Source organism: Mixophyes fleayi, chromosome 4 (assembly GCF_038048845.1).
Source record: "Mixophyes fleayi isolate aMixFle1 chromosome 4, aMixFle1.hap1, whole genome shotgun sequence".
NCBI classification, from domain to species: Eukaryota; Metazoa; Chordata; class Amphibia; order Anura; family Limnodynastidae; genus Mixophyes; species Mixophyes fleayi.
In genome coordinates, this window is record NC_134405.1 from 104,193,794 (window position 1) to 104,215,457 (window position 21,664).

The following is a 21,664-nucleotide window of genomic DNA, read 5'->3' on the forward strand; positions in this document are numbered from 1 at the left end:
CAAGTGTCTGCTAGGGGAGGCGATTGCCCCGATCGCCCCCCCCCCCTTCCCCTCTATCCGCGCACTGGGATCAATGACCACTCTGTTTAAACCATTCAAGGGGTAAATTTATCAATGCTGCAGGTTTGAAAAAGTGAAGATGTTCAGCATCATTTATTTATATAGCGCCACTAATTCCGCAGCGCTGTACAGAGAACTCACTCACATCAGTTCCTGCCCCATTGGGGCTTAAAGTCTAAATTCCCTAACACACTAACACACAGACACACAGACTAGGGTCAATTTGTTAGCAGTCAATTAACCTACCAGTATGTTTTTGGAGTGTGGGAGGAAACTGGAGCACCCAGAGGAAACCCACGCAAACACGGGGAAAACATACAGTCTCCACACAGATAAGGCCATGGTCGCGAATTGAACTCATGACCCCAGTGCTGTAAGGCAGAAGGGCTAACCACTGAGCCACCGTGCTGCTAGATTCTAGCTGTCATTTTGTAGAATGTGCTAAATAAATTATAACGAGAATCTGAATGGTTGCCATAGGCAACATCTCCACTTTTTCAAACCTACAGCTTGTTAAATTTACCCTAAAGTAATTTTAGGTTAATGTAATGCAATGCATTGGTGCACAAGAACATTACTAAATGCCAGGGCTTCTAAAGACTTTTATATATAAAATTTCCATGCTAGTACACCATCCCAAGTTAGTCCAGTCTTCACTAGGATGAGATTGTTGTTCCCTTGAAATGTTATTATGCTACTAGAAATGTCAGCATAAATTAACTTTCTATAAAGGATACCTGCTTTGCAATCTAGCCTTTGTAATTTTACAAATGAATGGGAAATAAATTAATTGTCAGTTTAGATAAGTAAGGATTTTAATACAGTGGGAAAATTTTCCTTCTTAGTAAGTAAAAGTAAAGTAAATCAATCTTTTTATTAGCTTGGATATTATAAATTAAACAATGCAAATGATGGGAGTTTTATAGTTTAGTATATCTTGTGTTTCTTTACAGAATAAAGAATAGTTTATCAGAAAAAATATACATAGCTCTCATATATAAAAGCTTACTTATTGTCGGCACACAGCTGTGACAGCCATTTCATGGGCGGTACCCGTACTCATATTCATTATAATGCAAAATATCATTTTACTTGTAACCAGTGACATCTTAACTCTTTATTCAGTTCACAAAATGGCTACCTCTTCTATATGTAGGTGCCAGGTGCACTGTATTATTTTCCATTCTCCTTAGTATTATGGGTAGTGGCTGCTTGGTGTCACTGTTACTATTAATGAAGATGACTAACCCTTCCCATACACAGCAATAGCAGAAGTGGCTCATTATGTCATTTCATGATGTAACACATTGCAGATGTGTGCATAAGACTCTCCTCTGATCTACAAACTTTCAAGCATCCTTGAAAACCCACCTCTTCAGACAAGCTTATAATATTCCTCAACCACCCTCTTAACCTCACTACATTACCCTATTACCACCCTTTACACAATTTCACACAAGACAACTACCCCCTGACCAACATTGTTGTGTGACAGGATCATTTAGCTTATGAGTCACTTTTACCTTTGCAGTCTGGCTGGGCCGAACTGCAAAATGTAGACTTAACCTCATGTGTCAAACTCCCATTGTCCCATAGATTGTAGGCTTGCGAGCAGGGCCTTCTCACCGCTTTGTCTGTTTTACCCAGTTTGTTTATTAGTTTACTGTGTTTGTCCCCAATTGTAAAGCGCTACGGAATATGTTGGCGCGATATAAATAAATAATAATGATGATGATCATCTCTCAGCTATGTATTGCAATCATTACTTAAAAGATTAAACACCAAATTATTTATTTTAAAATAAACAGGTTATATTGTTTTTATTAACTAAAAATTGTATAAAAATATATGTATTATTTCATGTGACATGAAAAATTTAAGAAAACCACAAATCTGTTTTTCAGAAGGACTCTGAGGTTTTGAATTAATTGGGATCACTGTCATATGATTCCCCTTATTATAACTTGCTGAAGTGTTACTAACCAGTACAGATTTATTGGATTAAAAGAGCCGGAAATGACGTGGTACGTTCACAATGACCTTTTATGATAAGACAGAGGTAGAAAGATAAAACAAATACACCCATTTTCCTGGTCACTTTGCAGCTATAACCTTTTTATTATTTAACTCTTGAATGCAAATGCAACATATTAAAAATGTTTTAGCTCAGCAGAAGCAGCAAAACAATGTGTCACTCAGCATTTTTTGGTCTTAAAAAAGCTTAATTTTAGAAGGCAAAACAATTAACTTTCTCATTAAACCCTTTCATGTCAGGAGAATTTGCAGTTTCTAGCAGGTTTACCCGGAAAGGCTTCATTAAGATAATAGCTTTGTTTATACATCGAGGTGATAAAAAGCTGATATAATGCTATTTTCCAGCTTCGCTTATTAGCTGAAATAGGATTGCAGGCTTCCACGGCGACGAACGTCACAGGTCCAGCAATGGAATCCGCCTCCTAATGAATTCGCATGGCGAATACTCACTTTAACGGTGGAGATGCCTGTCAAAAAAACGATTGTTATTCAACAATTGATAAATTAAAAAGCACTTTATATTTTAACAGTTTTATTTTAAACTGACATCATATTCTGTAATGTTGAATAAAAAATGAATCTCTTACTCCAGCAGAAAAAGCAGGCTTTATTGATTGCTCATTGGCCACAAAACCTATATACAAATACAGTTGTTTAATGGAGGGATACATTTATGAATTCTGGGGGTCCCAATGTTAGCTGATGACTTACTAAATCAGAGTCAGAACTAGCGAGCTGTGGGCCCCAGAGCAGGCAGGTGGGGTGGAGGGAACCGGGGCCCCCGACACTCTGCATCTGCCATGCAGTGGGCCCCGTTATCTCCATGGGCCCCAGTGCATGACACTTTCCGCACCAATGGTAGTTCCACCACTGGACTAAATTGTGTGGGTTAAATTTTAGATTAGAGCAGTGTTACTCAACCCCAGTCCTCAGGACCCCTAACAGTGCAGGTTTTCCAGGTGACAATGGAAATAATTATACCACCTGTGGATCTGTTACAATGCGTCAGTCAATAATGAATACATCTGTGCTTAAGCAGAGAGATATGAAAAACATACACTGTTAGGGGTCCTCAGGACCAGGTTTAAGAAACACTGGTTTAGAGAATGTCATGTTTACGCAAAAGAAATATATTCAATGTTGCAGGATGTCAGTAGTGTAATCTTATAGGGCCTGATTAGTTTCAAGGGCACAATCAGGGTCAATTAATAAAGTAAGGTGAAACCGAAAAGTCACTCCTGATTCTTCCTTTAGATATTGACAAATGCACAGTACACGTCTCTTGCACTGTATGTTGGGCTATATAACACTATATTCATAATTCCTGTTAACACATGAATGGTATTTAAACTAGGAACATTTCCTATGGGTTTTCCTACCCAAGTTCAGTTTAATACTAGTCTCACCCTAAGACTATAAGTACCCAGTCCTAGTAACATAAAGGAAGGTATTTTGTCAATTGTAAATTTATCAAGTTGCGGGTTTGAAAAAGTGGAGATGTTGCCTAGAGCAACCAATCAGATTCTAGCTGTCATTTTGTAAAATGCACCAAATAAATGATAACTAGAATCTGATTGGTTGTTATAGGCAACATCTCCACTTTTTCAAACCAACAGTTTGAGTAATTTATCCTAAAGTATCTTTTAGTATTTACTGAAAGGTCATCTGTCCCCCCATGTATTTTACACACTCACCTAACTTCTCAAACATCTTATGAATGGAAGTCTCGTTGGCATCCACCATTACACGTTTCTCATCCAACATTAAGACATTCATTGAGAGCCATTTTGAGGACATCCACAGAGGATGATCTAAATAAACAAAAACAAAACAATGTACTGGGGGTGGCCGGGGCTGACGGTGCTTTTCATGGGTTGTGTCATTCAATAACATCAAAATAAAATGGATAAACTGTTAGCATAGAGAGGGGAAGGAAATATTATATCGACAGTATGTTTTCTCAGCAGACCCAATTGTATATCTGAATATAAGTGTAAAAGCAATAGTGGAACTGATCAACAAAGTCATTATTGGTTCAAAAAATAAAGGGCGGTTCTATTTTGAACAAACTTGTTTCATTCAAGACTTCAGCACTGGGTTCCTATGATACAGCAATAGCCTGTGAATGATACAGACTTGCTGCACCAGCTACAGGCATAAAGATGCTGTCCTGTATCTACATCTGTTTGAGTATAATTAGACAGTAAGAAGATGTGCCCAGGTAACATGTTTTATCCCTCCGGAAGAGTACAATTATTGCAAACAGTAACCAGGATACCACCTTCACTTACACTCCTCACTAAGCTACAAATAGTAACCAGGACACTACGTTCACTTACAACTCACTAAGCTACGAATAGTAACCAGGACACTACATTCACTTACACTCCTCACTAAGCTACGAATAGTAACCAGGACACCATGTTCACTTACACTCCTCAGTAAGCTACAAACAGTAACCAGGACACCACGTTCACTTACACTCCTCACTAAGCTACAAATAGTAACCAGGACACCACGTTCACTTACACTCCTCAGTAAGTTACAAACAGTAACCAGGACACCACGTTCACTTACACTCCTCACTAAGCTACAAATAGTAACCAGGACACTACGTTCACTTACACTCCTCACTAAGCTACAAATAGTAACCAGGACACCACGTTCACTTACACTCCTCAGTAAGTTACAAACAGTAACCAGGACACCACGTTCACTTACACTCCTCACTAAGCTACAAATAGTAACCAGGACACTACGTTCACTTACACTCCTCACTAAGCTACAAATAGTAACCAGGACACCACGTTCACTTACACTCCTCACTAAGCTACAAATAGTAACCAGGACACCACGTTCACTTACACACTAAGCTACAAATAGTAACCAGGACACCACTTTCACTTACACTCCTCACTAAGCTACATATAGTAACCAGGACACCACTTTCACTTACACTCCTCACTAAGCTACATATAGTAACCAGGACACCATGTTCACTTACACTCCTCACTAAGCTACAAATAGTAACCAGGACACCACGTTCACTTACACTCCTCACTAAGCTACATATAGTAACCAGGACACCACTTTCACTTACACTCCTCACTAAGCTACATATAGTAACCAGGACACCATGTTCACTTACACTCCTCACTAAGCTACAAATAGTAACCAGGACACCACGTTCACTTACACACTAAGCTACAAATAGTAACCAGGACACCACTTTCACTTACACTCCTCACTAAGCTACAAATAGTAACCAGGACACCACTTTCACTTACACTCCTCACTAAGCTACAAATAGTAACCAGGACACCACCTTCACTTACACTCCTCACTAAGCTACAAATAGTAACCAGGACACCACCTTCACTTACACTCCTCACTAAGCTACAAATAGTAACCAGGACACCACTTTCACTTACACTCCTCACTAAGCTACATATAGTAACCAGGACACCATGTTCACTTACACTCCTCACTAAGCTACAAATAGTAACCAGGACACCACGTTCACTTACACACTAAGCTACAAATAGTAACCAGGACACCACCTTCACTTACACTCCTCACTAAGCTACAAATAGTAACCAGGACACCACCTTCACTTACACTCCTCACTAAGCTACAAATAGTAACCAGGACACCACCTTCACTTACACTCCTCACTAAGCTACAAATAGTAACCAGGACACCACCTTCACTTACACTCCTCACTAAGCTACAAATAGTAACCAGGACACCACCTTCACTTACACTCCTCACTAAGCTACAAATAGTAACCAGGACACCACCTTCACTTACACTCCTCACTAAGCTACAAATAGTAACCAGGACACCACGTTCACTTACACTCCTCACTAAGCTACAAATAGTAACCAGGACACTACGTTCACTTACACTCCTCACTAAGCTACAAATAGTAACCAGGACACCACCTTCACTTACACTCCTCACTAAGCTACAAATAGTAACCAGGACACTACGTTCACTTACACTCCTCACTAAGCTACAAATAGTAACCAGGACACCACCTTCACTTACACTCCTCACTAAGCTACAAATAGTAACCAGGACACCACGTTCACTTACACTCATCACTAAGTTACAAGTTGTAACCAGGACACCACCTTCACTTACACCTCACTAAACTACGAATAGTAACCAGGACACCACCTTCACTTACACCTCACTAAGCTACGAATAGTAACCAGGACACCACCTTCACTTACACTTCACTAAGCTATGAATAGTAACCAGGACACCACCTTCACTTACACTTCACTAAGCTATGAATAGTAACCAGGACACCACCTTCACTTACACCTCACTAAGCTATGAATAGTAACCAGAACACCACCTTCACTTATACCTCACTAAGTTACAAGTAATAACTAGGATACCACCATCAGCACTACACTCTTCACTAAGCTACAAGTAGTAACCAGGATACCACCATCACTTATACCTTACTAAGTTAGAAGTAGTAACCAGGATACCACCATCACTTATACCTCACTAAGTTACAAGTAGTAACCAGGATCCCACCATCAGCCCTACACTCCTAAGTTACAAGTAGTAACCAGGATTCCACCATCAGCCCTACACTCCTCACTAAGTTACAAGTAGTAACCAGGATACCACCATCACTTATACCTCACTAAGTTACAAGTAGTAACCAGGATATCACCTTCACTTATACCTCACTAAGTTACAAGTAGTAACCAGGACACCACCATCAGCCCTACACTCCTCACTAAGTTACAAGTAGTAACCAGGATACCACCATCACTTATACGTCACTAAGTTACAAGTAGTAACCAGGATACCACCATCACTTATACCTTACTAAGGTACAAGTAGTAACCAGGATACCACCATCACTTATACCTCACTAAGTTACAAGTAGTAACCAGGACACCACCATCAGCCCTACACTCCTTACTAGGTTACAAGTAGTAACCAGGATTCCACCATCAGCCCTACACTCCTCACTAAGTTACAAGTAGTAACCAGGATTCCACCAATAGCCCTATACTCCTCACTAAGTTACAAGTAGTAACCAGGATATCACCATCACTTATAACTCACTAAGTTACAAATAGTAACCAGGATACCACCATCACTTATACCTCACTAAGTTACAAATAGTAACCAGGACACCACCATCAGCCCTACATTCCTCACTAAGTTACATGTTGTAACCAAGATTCCACCATCAGCCCTACACTCCTCACTAGGTTACATGTAGTAACCAGGATCCACCTTCACTTACACACTCCTCACTAAGTTACAAGTAATAACCATGATTTCACCTTCACCTACACTCCTAACTAATTTAGATGTTGTAACCAGGATTTGACCTTCACCTACACTCCCCACTAAGTTACATGTTGTAACCAGGATTTGACCTTCACCTACACTCCCCACTAAGTTACATGTTGTAACCAGGATTTGACCTTCACCTACACTCCCCACTAAGTTACATGTTGTAACCAGGATTCCACCATCAGCCCCACCCCAAACCCATCACTAAGTTCATTTCTCCATCAATAGTGCTGGGATTCATAAACTCTCTTGATCAGCACCACAAAACTTCAAAAATAACTGCGCACAAAATGACATAAGAAATTGATTCCTGGTTTACAGGCTCCGCCATCACCTTGAAGTGCCCTATAATCCATGTCATGAAGGATGAACTGGCACTTTGGTGTGAGTACCATAATATTTTTTACACTTAAGTAAAATGATATGGGTATCATATAGAAATGATAAAACAGAAATATGGGTTTAGCCTACCATCTGGGATGAGTGGAGTGGGAGGAGTGACCACAGTCCAGCCAGCCTTCTTGAACAGTTCAATCTATTAATATATATGTATATACAAAAAAATCAGCATGTGCAATAGTTACTACATAATAGTGCAGCTCTATATAAATAAACAATAAAAAGAACAATTATAAAATAATAATAATAATAATAATTGCATTTGAAAAAAGTCAGACTTATTGCTATTCACCTGATGGCAGGGGCGATCTGGGTTAGAAAGTACAAGGCCTGGTCCAATAATATTGAAGGTGGCATCAATATGCATAGGATTAGGATCCTTAAATGAGATGACATGCACTTTGTACTCTGGTGCCAGATGTCGGCGCATCCATTCAATTCCGAGGTAGTTTGTCACCTGACAACAAATAAATTAAACACTGTCTGTCACTTTTATTTCACAGTTAGATGTGGAATGAAAAAGAAAATGTAAATCTGAATTCACTTATGGACTTATTTCCTGGTGTCGTCTATATTGTATGTCAGGGCTGTCACGTAAATGCTGACAATTGTATGTAATTCCTATGTCACCTTGAGGATGCGTGTATTTCCCAGATATAGTGGATTGCAGATGGACATAAGACACTACTAGTTCAATGTGGCATTCAAAAATGATATAAACTTTTACAGCCCGTGCATGTGAACAAATACTGAGAATTGCACCAATCACACACAACAAAAGTAGTTGTAAAGTGAGTTGGTAAATATTAAAAGCCCAAGGGATACTGGTAGGTTAATTGGCTGCTAACAAATTGACCCTAGTCTGTCTGTCTGTCTGTGTGTGTGTATTTAGGGAATTTAGACTGTAAGCTCCAATAGGGCAGGGACTGATGTGAGTGAGTTCTCTGTACAGCGCTGCGGAATTAGTGGCGCTATATAAATAAATGGTGATGATGATGATGAAGGGTCATCTATCCCCAATGCCAAAAATAATTTAATGTTAGGTAAATAAGGCACTGGTCTCGAGACCCTGGTACTGACATGACATGATTGCATCCTAATTGTAGAGTACTTTCTGTCAGTGTTACAGCTAGCACATTTCTATGCAGTTATTTGCAGGCACCTATCTATATTTGCATGTGCCAATACATAGCCTATCTGTTTGATTATTTAAGTATTTATTATAAAATAAACTCTGAATCTGACAACTGTTCATGGTCAGTCTACCTGGCTTCTCTGTGCAAATATATCTCTCCCAGCTCTCATGAAATCAGCAGCATCAAAGCAGGGCTCAAATTCTGTAGTAACAAATTTCCCCTGAGCAGCCAGCTTGTGTCGGTCTTCTACAGTACGAATGGGGTATTCCTGAAAGAAAGACATTCAAATAGTAAATAGCCAAGCACAGCTTGCTTATCACAGAGTGTCCCTACAAGTTCCTTCATCCTGTGTTTATTTGCTACACTGTATTGTGATAGACCAGTGATAAACCACCCAGTGTTGCAGTGTGAATGTGTCGGATACATAGAGGGTGTTTAACTGGCTACGCTGGAGGACCATTAAACTATTAAAGCACCACTATGTTACTCAATGAAACATTAATTTATATTCCTCTTAACAGATATAGAAACAATGGGAAATTTATTACAAAAACATGCATCAAAAAAATAGCATTAGGTTTTACGCTTTACTTAACAGAACCTGTTGCTGTACTTTGTTGTTCACACAGCTAAAGCTTCACTAGTGGACAGCTACTGAAGCCAATCAGCTGCGAGTTCTGGAGACTGGGGTCCTTTTGAGTGTCTATGCTAGTAAATAATTTTATACCAAGTCTGTGCCAAGTGCTATGTTTAATGCTATAGAGACGTTAGGGCTTTAAAAATATTTGGATTATTGTTGATTATCTAGTGACATTAAGGGCAGCTATACAAGTCTGATAACAATGTTATCAGGTACCAGGCTTGTTTCTGAGCGTGAAGAACTGATTTTGTGCTCAGGACCACTGAAATATCAGCACTAATGGTGATTACAACTATTAGTTGAGGTCCAATGCTTTGTGTTAATTACACGCTAAGTTAGGTTGGCTCTACACTGCATTACAACCCCCTCTGGTGGAGAAAAAATGTATTTGAAAGAGCACGTTTTCTGTGCAAAATAGAAGATTTTAAGAGCATGCGAAGTGGGAATAAAACAATGCTTCATTACTTATGTATTTATTTTTAAATATGTAAACAGCTGCCATATACTCAGAGTATGGCAGACAGACTACCCGAGTTGGATAACACTAATCCATTTTCTATTGGCCACATAATATTTCCTGTGACTTCTAATGAAATTACTCCTACTGTTATTTTCTTGTTAGAGTACCCTATGTGACTGTGCTTTTTATGGTCAGGACACACAAAACTGTGAGGACCTTCAACGAACGCCTCATAAGAGAGATTTGTTTTCAACAAATTAATGGCTCTTCCCATACTATCCCACAGTAAGACTTTGTATACAGTCACTCAATGTCAGTCTCAGCAAACTATGAGTCACCTAGAGACTGAGAGATGGATGCCATGAATGATGTCATCTCCTAGTATTGTTTTCTACTAGACAGTAAACTAACACGCCAAACAGATTTATTGGGGATGTCTGGTTAGTTAAAAATAGAAACTATGTTACACGACGGGCTTTATTTCAGATAATAATGAATGTTAAAAAAAAGGCAACATGGGAATACTGAACAAAGGGAGCTACAATAAATATAGATATGTGGCTACATTTTAGGTAAAAATAGGAATACAATGGTTAGTATTGCTGCCTCACAGGACTGAGGTCATTGGAGCGATAGCAACCAAGGTACTAGCTGTGAGGAGTTTGTACGCTCCCGTGTTTGATTGCGTTTCCTTCAGGTGCTCCGGTTTCCTCCCACAGTCCAAAAAACATACTAGTAGGTTATCTGGATTCTGTGTGTGTGTTAGGAAATTTATAGACTGTAAGCTCAAATGGTGCAGAGATTGAAGTGAATGATTACATAGGACAGCAACTGAGCATGCCCAAAATGGCTGCCTCACTACCTGCAAAATATATAATGCTTTTGGCTCTATTGGTAGAAAATTGCTAAATAATATTTTTTTTTATTATTATTAATAATAATAATAATAATAATAATAATAATAATAATAATAATAATTATGTATGTCAGATTTGTAGTTTTTACAATGCAAGAAGAACTGTAGTGCACAACTTAATTTGCAATTGTACAGTTCTGTACTTATTATTTTTATTCTTAAATAATTGTGTATTGGTGATTGTGCTTCTACCATCATAGCTCCAGACATCTTAAACAGGTGTTTTCTGGTATTATTTTAAAATATTAGTAACATTGAACATACTTTATTACAGTGATTTTATGCAAAGCAAACATTAAATGTGTAAATCTGTTATATGTAATCAAATTTTAATTGCCAGTAAACTTACTGCTGGCTGCCAAGTGCTGTGTGAATGCAGTTATTGATCATAAACATAGTATAGAATAGCCCCACCCCAAACTACATACATATAAACTGTAATACTCACAACAAATACTTACACACTACCCAATATGACTTGCTCATTGGTGCAGCAAAATGGAAGGACCTTCGTAGATTCCAAGCAAGTCACTTGGTGCATCTCCATTAAGGTAAGACCATATTCACATGAAATGATAAAATAACATGGACTACATCTGTACACAGACATACACTGCACATGCGGCACAACACAGGATACACACAAGATACGGTATACCTGCTCCCACAAAACACACCTGCCATCATGCTGCAGAGGAGCCAGGGCCCTGCAAGAAGCCTCAGCCTGTGCTCTTCAGCACCCTCTGGTGGTCTGAGACTGCAGAGAGCTGCACACTGCCAGCATCTCCTCTCCTTTAGACCATTTGGCAGTCCTGCCACCAACTATACATGAGAGAAAGTACCAATGGGGGAGTAAAAGCTGGAAAAAGCAGCACATTAGCCCTTTTCTAAAGGTCATCGTTTTAGCATGATATAATAGGAAATAAAAGAAACTGATAAAAAAAATTACCTGGTCATAGAGTTCATCAGCCATTGTTGGTTTAGGTGCAGTGGTCCACTTTGCCCCACGACGGAAATAATCCTTAATTAGGGGACGGTAGGCAGAGTATTCAAAGAAACGGGATCTCCATGCCATGGGAGCTTCAATGATCTCGTTACCAACAACCAGCAGGATGTCTCTAGGCATAGCAGCATATAGACCTACAGATACAATGCAGGAGATTTATTTCTGCAACATGCATCTATAATATACATGTACCTGTTGGAAATAGGATGAATCTGTTTATCATAGCAGACAAGTGCTAGAAGAAGACAACTTCTGAATAGAATGGTCACTGTGTAAAAGTAAATGCAAATCAATACTACTGACCAGGATAAGACTTAAAAAATATATTTTTTATATAAGACCGATGTACAACAGGTTGCAAATAGTAACTGCCCTGGGGCACGTTGGACCATTTCTAGTCCGCAGATGTGATATTTAACCCTTTCTCCCTTAATTGGCAGAATATATATTTATATGAGATAAGGAATATAGAATATTAGTAGAGTATCAAGATCAGGGATTAAAGTATTCAAAAACCCCAATTACCCAAGATCATTAACATAGTGCAGCCTAGTCTATATAGTATATTAGTATCAGGAAGATTCTTCCTTCCACTGGAATGCAGGATGAATATTGTATGTAATTGTTCCTGACAGTAAATTTAATGATAGTTGGCCACAATTATTCTTGGCAGGACATCCTGACACTTCTTTGAAATTAGGTAGAAAATGATGGAGTATTTATTTTTAATGATCGGTTATGTGGAGAGGTTAACAGAAAACAAACCAAAGCACAGCTAGTTCCATGTCATTGTCGGGGCCAGTAACAACACCAGTACTCTAGTTTTGGGGCTGATCCTTTCACCTGGCAGAGGAGCAGTTAATCTGTTAAACAGCGTTATGTCATGGAGTAGAAATTCCCTCAATGGTTAGTGCAAACCCACACAGAATGTGGAGCTGGTGATTATGATTGAAAGCCATTTGCTGTCATGACAACAAACATTGGCATGAGAATCCCGGCAACAAAGCTTCTACTCATGAGCTCCGAGTGGCCTACTTAATGAATGCCCTTTTCATCTGGCTGCTCGTGGAGAGATAAGTGCCCCTCACTGTTCTTTGCCACCTCAACAAGATCTGACCAATATGCCCTCAGGCTTCCATGGGCTAATAATAACTGGCATGAATCAAAATAATATCAGTCCATCTAATATAATTAAACCTGATTAAAACAAAAATGACCAGTACAAACTTTGTTTTTCAGTATTACAGCGTGAGTGACTTTATTCAAAGGTTCTTATCAACCTGCTGCGATTTTCCCATGCTGGAGAGGAAGATAAGTCACTTTTATTTGAACAAGGCTGACCTCTCCTGAGCCAGCATCACATTACAGAGAACGAAGTCCAAAACGGGTCATTCATTAAATTATGACAAAGTAATGTGCTGAATATTTTGCCGACTAGTCTAGGGAATAAGGGTAGCCCCAAATCTTAAAAGAAGAAATTGGGTTTTCCAAAGGCTAGTTTATTTTTTTTTTTTTTTTTTTAACAGAACATTACCTGCAATGCATAATTACCCTTCTAAATGTAAACTTGCAATGAGGAATAACCACACGGAGCGCCAGCCACTGACATGAAGCAGTCAGCAGCTTCTTACATGCAATTCCAGTACGCTGCTGGCTGTAGTCAATGTAAGGCTGGGATTGTGGTGCATGGCTCTAATGTTACAGTCATGCGCCACACTAGAAGCCAAGGATGCCTCACCAATGCACTTCTCATATACAGACTGGAGGAAGTGCAGGATAATAGAGTCATTCACTGACCAACTACCAGGTTTTGTTTCCTTTGAGAGCAGCGTATACAGACAATGTGGGAATGAATGGTATAGGGCAGCAAGGAGTGGAAGAGGAAGAGTTAAAGTAATGGAAGCAATGACGTGGTCCAGTCAGCACATACAATTACATGTTTTAATTGTTATCTTTATGTTTCTTTTACTTGTTTTATAAAAGTTATTCTTATGCCCCTGCAAGGCTGGAGTTTATTGGACTGGGAATAAAGGGAATGACAAGGAACAGGTGTTCCTAGAACCTCAGAAGGAACATAGGCCAGGGATGTCCCTGTTCATTTTAATAACCAAGTAGTGAATTCAATTCCCCCCGAATTTGCGCTGCTTTAAAACTATTACCGTTATTACAGTAGTTTTAACCCAGCTTTCTGCTCGCAGCTCCGAGCAAAAATGCCGGAGTTGAAACTACTGTAATAACAGTAATAATGCGCAGGCCGCTTTACTTTTACCCGTAATGCGGCCAATTGAATTCTCCCCCAACAATGCTCCATACACCCCAAGTTGGTAACTTACCTGAAGATTCGAAGTGAGGTGTTTTGTATTGCACTGACCAATCGATTACTTCAGGTCTCTGTACAGTAACGCCTTCAAGTCGTAAAATATTGCACATATCCTCAATTTCCTGTACAGCTTTCTTCACATGTTCCTGAGGAAAATTATGGCCTCCAAACTTCTGGTAAAAAGGCCAATACTTTTCATACGTGTTCGCCTAAATATGGACAGTTATAAAAACCAGTTTACACAGCAATACTTTGAAAATAATGTTGATCTAATTTTTTTCTAATGGAAGTTATTTCTGTAAATGTTGTCCTATAATATATCTGATTCATACTTTAATAACATGTGTGTTCAAGAGATATCTGTCTCTATCATCCAAGACTCTGGGCTGCCTGCATATGTTACATAATCCTGTCATTTCAACTTCTCTATTACTTTCTGGGAAAAATATTTTGAGAACCAGATGCAACACTAGATGCCACGGACAGCTGCCTCCTGACACAAGTTAATGACTTTGCCAGAAAAGCACTGTCACTAGTGCATTTCTCTGGTGACTGCTATACATTAACCCTTTTATTGCATCAACTGGCCTTCATAAGGCTGGAAAAAAAAGATGTTTGTCCATAAGTGATTAGGATATAAGAGGAGGAAGTGCTGTGGTTGTGCTTTCACCTCCCCCATTCACAAACCACAGTATGTGCTGCAGGGAAGAGTTTGCTGGGAAAGATGTTTTGTATAGTTTGGTGTCCCTGTCTCTGAGGTCTGCAGCCCGACAAGAACACCAGCTGTCCCTATGTCATATGCTTCTCATGTGAGGTTCCACACATTCTCCCTGCAACCACTTCTATGCGCAGGAATCAGATGCTGTCTGTGTAGCAGATAAAAACACCATGTAATACTATTACTATTCTGTGTGTACCTTATGCATGGCGGATAGTGGAATATCATGCAACATCCTCTCATCACTCACTAGTCACTACCACTATATAAAGCAAAAGTATCAAGATACAACATTATAATTATTCTTGTCGTAGATTTGTCACAGTGTTCCGCAGTGCCCAATAGAATAGAATAACAATTCAAAAGAAAACAAACAAGGTTGTTAGTTTAGTTGATGGAAAAATACGCTTTTACTTGGATGTGTTTATATTAGTCTCCTACACTTTGGTATTTTTATATATAATTATTGAATTTAAAAAAATTCAGAAGATATCCTTTAAATTTGATAAATTATATCCAGATTCCGAATCCTAACCATTTATGGTGTAAAATGCATTTATTTATGGTGAGTAACGTGTTTATTCCCATTGCTTTGATTTGAGTGATATAACATGCCATTGATATTACCGTGAAAAGTTTTAGCCATATAAAAAAAAACCAATATTCTAATAATACTAAAAAAAAAGCAGCATCATAACAAAAGTTAATATAAGGAAAAATGTTTAATGCAATAGTATGATTGAAGTAATCTGTTAATACTAAGTAGAACATGTAATAAAGTATAATGCTGGACACCTACATATGACATGTTTAGTAATGTGCATTGCCCTTCCATTTTACACTGAATCATTGTTTTACTATTTTAGTTTGTAGACTATTCTGAGGCAGGATTGATTTTTGCCATACTGAATATACAAGCTCCACGCTTGTGCTTCTAGAGTAAGTTCAACGTGTAGCGTGTGACGTGGCATTTGGCAATTAAATAAGTGTTTAACAGTACCCATGAAAATCTTGTGCTTGCCCTTGTGATAGTTCCCATTCTGCTATCACCTTATAGATCAAATCCCCCCTTCTGATATCCCAAGCTCCCCGTCAGCTCATCCTCAGATTCCGAGTGTTACAAATGTGACATTAAGGAAACATGTGGCATAACTGTTTGTATGCCTTCTGAGGAAGTGATCAGTAAAATGTTCCTTTAGTTGATGAAGCAGACTGTAAGGCCAGCATTTGAGCGTATCATTGAAGAATAGATTTATAGTACACACAGTGAGTGAGCTTACTCTATTTCACATATATCCACAAGTTACTCTTTAGCAGCCATCTGTCAGTTTGGGAAGATTTGTATTTCAACTATGCAGATAGGGTTATTGGCTGCAAGACTAGCTGCAACAGTTGTCTTTGTTTGTTGTTGCGTGTGCCTGTTATAATATCTTTGATAAACATTGCGCATGGTTTGGCAGTGAATAGCAACCTACCTTCACTTCTACTGTAAATGGAGGAACATTTGCATTTTCTGGTCTCCCCACAATGACTTCCTCCAGTGGGTCCCATTCATTGTAAGAGCAGACAGGACTGTCTTGGGGGACCGTTTCATCAGCAGCGCAGGCCTTTTGGGTTACTGCAGCTGCCTGGGTGCTCTGGAAAGTTCGCTGCACCCATCCAACGAGGCCTTTACTCAGCTGAAATTAAAGGAGTACCTGGGTTACAACAATACATGCCCATTTTTTTCCATTAAAATCATTACATTGCTGAGCATTACAAAACTGGCTTACTGACAGGTTATACTGAAATTATGGATAACCTTGGTTTGTCATTTGTGCAAAAAAAAAAAAAAAAGAGAGATTTCGGGGGCACATTTTTAGGGGCAGTTTTTGGGACACACTGTCTTGTCCTATACTCATAATGGGTTCCGTTTTACCTCTCCATATTCCTCTTTTATGGAGAGGAACATTTACATGTCCACTCCTAGCAAGGTAATAAAATGCTTCACACAGTCGTGGCACTTATAATAAAAAGAGTCCAGAGGTTTCCTCACTCTCAATTAGTTTACGCAATAAATGAGGTTCAATCTCATTTTAGGAGCAACATGTTTAATTTCATTATAAGGTGTGGCTTTAAAGTAGTAAGAGGATGAACTTTGATGTGACATATACACTTTTGCACTAAATATTCTGCCATTCCACCCACCTGGGCTCACTTTTAGTTTGTGAGGTGTCTTCCGAGGCGTGTAGTGCACATCCACTGCATCCTAAATGTTGCAAAGTTACTGCTTTTTTATGCTTTGCTCTCCTTAATGACTCAGGCCCATTGTCATTAAGAAAGGTAACTCTTTTTAGCCAGTTTTCCCCCTTTAGTGGGAATCCCTTATGTTTCCACCTGGTGGTGACTAATAATATTGCATGCTTTCATGGCTGTACCAGAGTAGCACGCTCCCACGTATGGGCCTCTTGTTTGTGTGAGCAGATATTTATGACCCTGATGTTTGCACTTGAAGCCTGTCTTTCATGCTACAGTGCACGTACGCAGCTCACTTTTTTTTTTATCAAGCACTCCAGAGAGTTGCACTGTGACCCCTTTACTATTGGAGAACCAGTGGTCAAATTAAACCATATAACAGCTGCTGTAAACACGATTATGGATCCTATCTTATCTGGAACCCCTGGACTGAGCATGTGGTCTTCCTGTGGACACAGCACATTCTATAGAAAGCCTGACAGCCAGAACAGTTTGCACGGCAATAATGCTTTGCTTAACCCTTTTGTTGCCAGGGCAACAAACAGGTAAACTACACTTTTCTTATTCATTCAAAGAAGTCCTAATGACTGTAAGAGGTACAAGGCTTGTAACACTAGCTTTACAACGCCAAAAACATGCTCCTTCAAAATAAAAAACAAATCAGCCTGCTCAGACTTCGCTATACTAACCATTATCTATTGTACTGAGGACTGATTTCAACTTCAAGATTTCTGCACTATTTCAGCGATACAAACGTGTTATGGGAAGCATAGTCAGATATGTCACTCAGTGTGGATGCAAGGATACATGACTTTTATCTACACCATGTGCAGGTAACGAATATCTTGCGTATTACAACTGTTAGTATATTAGAGCACACTATAATAGTTTTTGTGTTTTTTAAATGGAGTATGATACACAATGAAAAGTAAAGAGCAAGTCACTTGTATTGCTTTATAGGACAATGCCAACACAGTGGGACTTATATATTGGACATATGCCATTAGTTTTGCGTAATATACGCATTTCCATACTGCGAAATGGGAGCAAGCACAGGCGGGCTAGCATAGGCTGAGTAATTTCACGTAATTGTGACATAATGGGGGGGAATTCAATTGGCCGCATTACTGCCGAAAGTAATGCATTCTGCGCTCTAGTACCATTAATATGCTAATTTTAACCCATATTTCTGCTTGCAGCTCCCTGAGCAAAAACCAGCATTAAAAATTACCATACTAACAGTTATAATGTGCACTATTACTGTATAAACGGTAATAGTGCGCAGGCTGCATAACTTTCAGCAGTAACGCGGCCAATTGAATTCCCCCCAATGAGTCATGTACATGCATAACCTCTAGGAGGCGTTTCTCTTTAAGGTGCTGGAGATCTGGAACATTGATACAGAATGATGATGACGTTGTCTAGCCATTCTGATTAGCTTATAGTACTTAAATCATTAGTGTTAGGGCTATATTATGTCAAGTCACAGATGGCTATTCGGATTATAAAAATATGTCTATATATATATTTATATATAAATTAATATATAAGACTTCATTACATTATTATATTGTGTACAAATAGGATAATCTACATCCCCATGCTATAGTGGGCAGGAAATATACACACTAGTATGTCTAAAGATAAACGTAAGTATGCTTTTTGCATGCCTCATTTCCTCTGGATAAATGAGGCCTTAATCATTGAGGAAAGCAATGCAAAAAAATGAGTAAGTTTGCACCTGGACAAACCATGTTACAATCCAGGGGTGCAAATGAATTTTTTGTTTTGCTCATAAAGAAATACTGGCTGCTTTTTCATGTAGCACACAAATGCTTTATACCTTTATTTTTACACTGAAATATAAAGTTGATCTAGGACATGCACTACCCCAACTATAAATCTGTCCCCACATTTTACATTTACCATCCCCTCCAATGCAACATGGTTTTGTACTGCTTTTTATTTTGCTTTGCTTTCCTTAATGAATCAGGCCCTTGGGGCTAGATTTACTAAGCCACGGGTTTGAAAAAGTGGGGATGTTGCCTATAGCAACCAATCAGATTCTAGCTTTCATTTATTTAGTGCCTTCTACAAAATGACAGCTAGAATCTTATTGGTTGCTATAGGCAACATCCCCAATTTTTCAAACCTGCAGCTTAGTAAATCTAGCCCTTGGTGTTCAAATGCATCCAACTGTGAATGACTCTATCCATTCTGGTGTCCCCAGCTGCTGTGAGTCCCTAGAACTTGTTGTGGAAGTACAAGAACAAGCTACTTTTGGCTCTCCAATTATTGGGCATATATATTTCCCAACATTCCCAGCAAGTTAGCATTAAGCAGGGCATGCTGAGACTTGTAGTTTTACAACAGCAGGGGAACCACCTCTGTTTAAGTGAGCCTGTAAGTGTTGCATTTGCATTTGTTAACACTATTAAAAATGCAAGTGACTATGGACCATACCGTATGGCAACTTTGGAAACAATTGGTTCTAGTTTCAGGCCCATTTACATGTGTTGTTGTAGCATGAACAACAGAAGTAAAAACATGTTATTAACGCCAGTGGGTAAGAAGCCTTGCGCATTACGGGCCTGATTCATTAAGGACCTTAACTGAAGAAACTTCTTATTTCAGTCTCCTGGACAAAACCATGTTACAATGCAAGGGGTGCAAATTAGTATTCTGTTTTGCACATAAGTTAAATACTGACTGTTTTTTCATGTAGCACACAAATACTTGATAGTTTATTTGTACACTGAAATTTAAAGTTGATATTTGTGTGCTACATGAAAAAACAGTCAGTATTTAACTTATGTGCAAAACAGAATACTAGTTTGCACCCCTTGCAGTGTAACATGGTTTTGTCCAGGATTCTGAAATAAGAAGTTTCTTCAGTTAAGATCCTTAATGAATCAGGCCCTACATTATTACTGGGTTCAAAATCATTCTCTAAAACTGCCCCACAAGTCCAGTCTCAAAGCCCTAGATGATAAGAAGACCTCAGTGCAAATGTGATGTAAAACTGTTAAGAATCTGCAACATATATGAAAAATAAAAAAATATATAACTACAACTATTGTAGGTCTAACAACAGCTGGGGAACTACAGTTTGCCCCAGGCTGTGCTAGAACAACATTTATAATTATTATTAAGAATCGTAAAACTGTTAGAAAAACCTGTTGTCTATTACATTGCTGAAAAAAACAACAATTTGATGTTTCTGAGACTTTACCATTATTTCACCAGGGCTCACACACTGGGGCAAGGGGGCATGAAAACAATAATCAAAGTCTCCATCATAAATGTAATCATTCTAAGTTGCTCAAAATAAAATTAGTGATAGGACCTAGAAGGGGGTCCAGTTTAAAGATAACATTTATTTCTCTGGCACCTGTTCAGTTTTCTTGATAAATCCAACACAGGGAAATAAAATGCTAATCTGTAAAACAGATTTATCACCCACAGTTCCCAGGCTCACTTGACAGGTACAAGGAGATGAATGAACTGCGTGCGGTTGACAACGTGGATATGGTAGGAACAGAGCAAATCCGATAACAGAGACATTCGACAAATTGCAGCCTTGGCAATATCATGATGAAAGATAATATGGTCAGTTTAGCAATATTACATTCATTTCAAGGATGCCGTTTATATATCGAGGCACTAGAAAGATAATACTTTAATTACATGGCAGTAAATTCTATATATAACTGCATGTAAATAAATGTGTTACATGATCTGACATAATACTGTATGAACTGCAGTAACCAGACACTTATTGGGAGTACTTGTCTGAGCCAAGGTTATGCAATGTGAACAGGCATGGAATGTAAGGCAGGGAATATACCAGGAATACAGACCATAGATCCTATGTAGTGAACAGCTTCAGCTCCCCTGCTTCCTCCTCTCACACACCTCACCCGCAGCATGGTACCTGGATCACCTGTAGGTAGGAATGATCTCACTGAATGAAGGAGAGCTGTGAGCCCTGTGCTATCTCTACAAATACCAAGTGGTATAGTGCAGTCTACAGAGCCGTAAAAGCTCTTTATATGAACTCCTCAACCTCCTCCATTGGCTGCTGCTGATAACAGGTGGTGATAGTGTCAGAGCTAAAGGTCACAAATTCCCAGATTAGAACTGGTCTCTTCCAAGAAGCAAAACAGCTTCTCCTTTTTTAGCTGCCACAAGACATTGGGGATCAGTGTGTAAGAAAATAAAGCATTGGAACATCTGCAGGACCTATAGGACAATGTACACACTGGGATGTAAACATCTGATCATCTGGTGTCTGCTATGTCTCATGTCCATCAGATTGTAACATACAGTAGATTATATGAACAAGGGAGATTTAGTCTTTTTTTTCTTTGTGAGTTATTATCTTGCATGCTGTAAAATATAGTAAA

General features: G+C 38.9%; 1 protein-coding gene across 1 annotated transcript; it reads right to left on the reverse strand.

Annotated features, from left to right (window-relative positions):
- Window positions 1-2,085: 2,085 nt before the first annotated feature.
- GATM (glycine amidinotransferase) lies at window positions 2,086-21,291 on the reverse strand. The gene is made up of 9 exons (XM_075207926.1): window positions 21,119-21,291; window positions 16,499-16,702; window positions 14,319-14,514; window positions 11,929-12,119; window positions 9,094-9,231; window positions 8,120-8,284; window positions 7,900-7,963; window positions 3,789-3,905; window positions 2,086-2,561 (listed from the first exon to the last, which is right to left on the reverse strand). Exons 1-9 carry the CDS (start codon window positions 21,185-21,187, stop codon window positions 2,449-2,451), a joined length of 1,257 nt encoding a protein of 418 aa, XP_075064027.1. The 5' UTR covers window positions 21,188-21,291; the 3' UTR covers window positions 2,086-2,448.
- Between the last annotated feature and the right edge of the window lie 373 nt (window positions 21,292-21,664).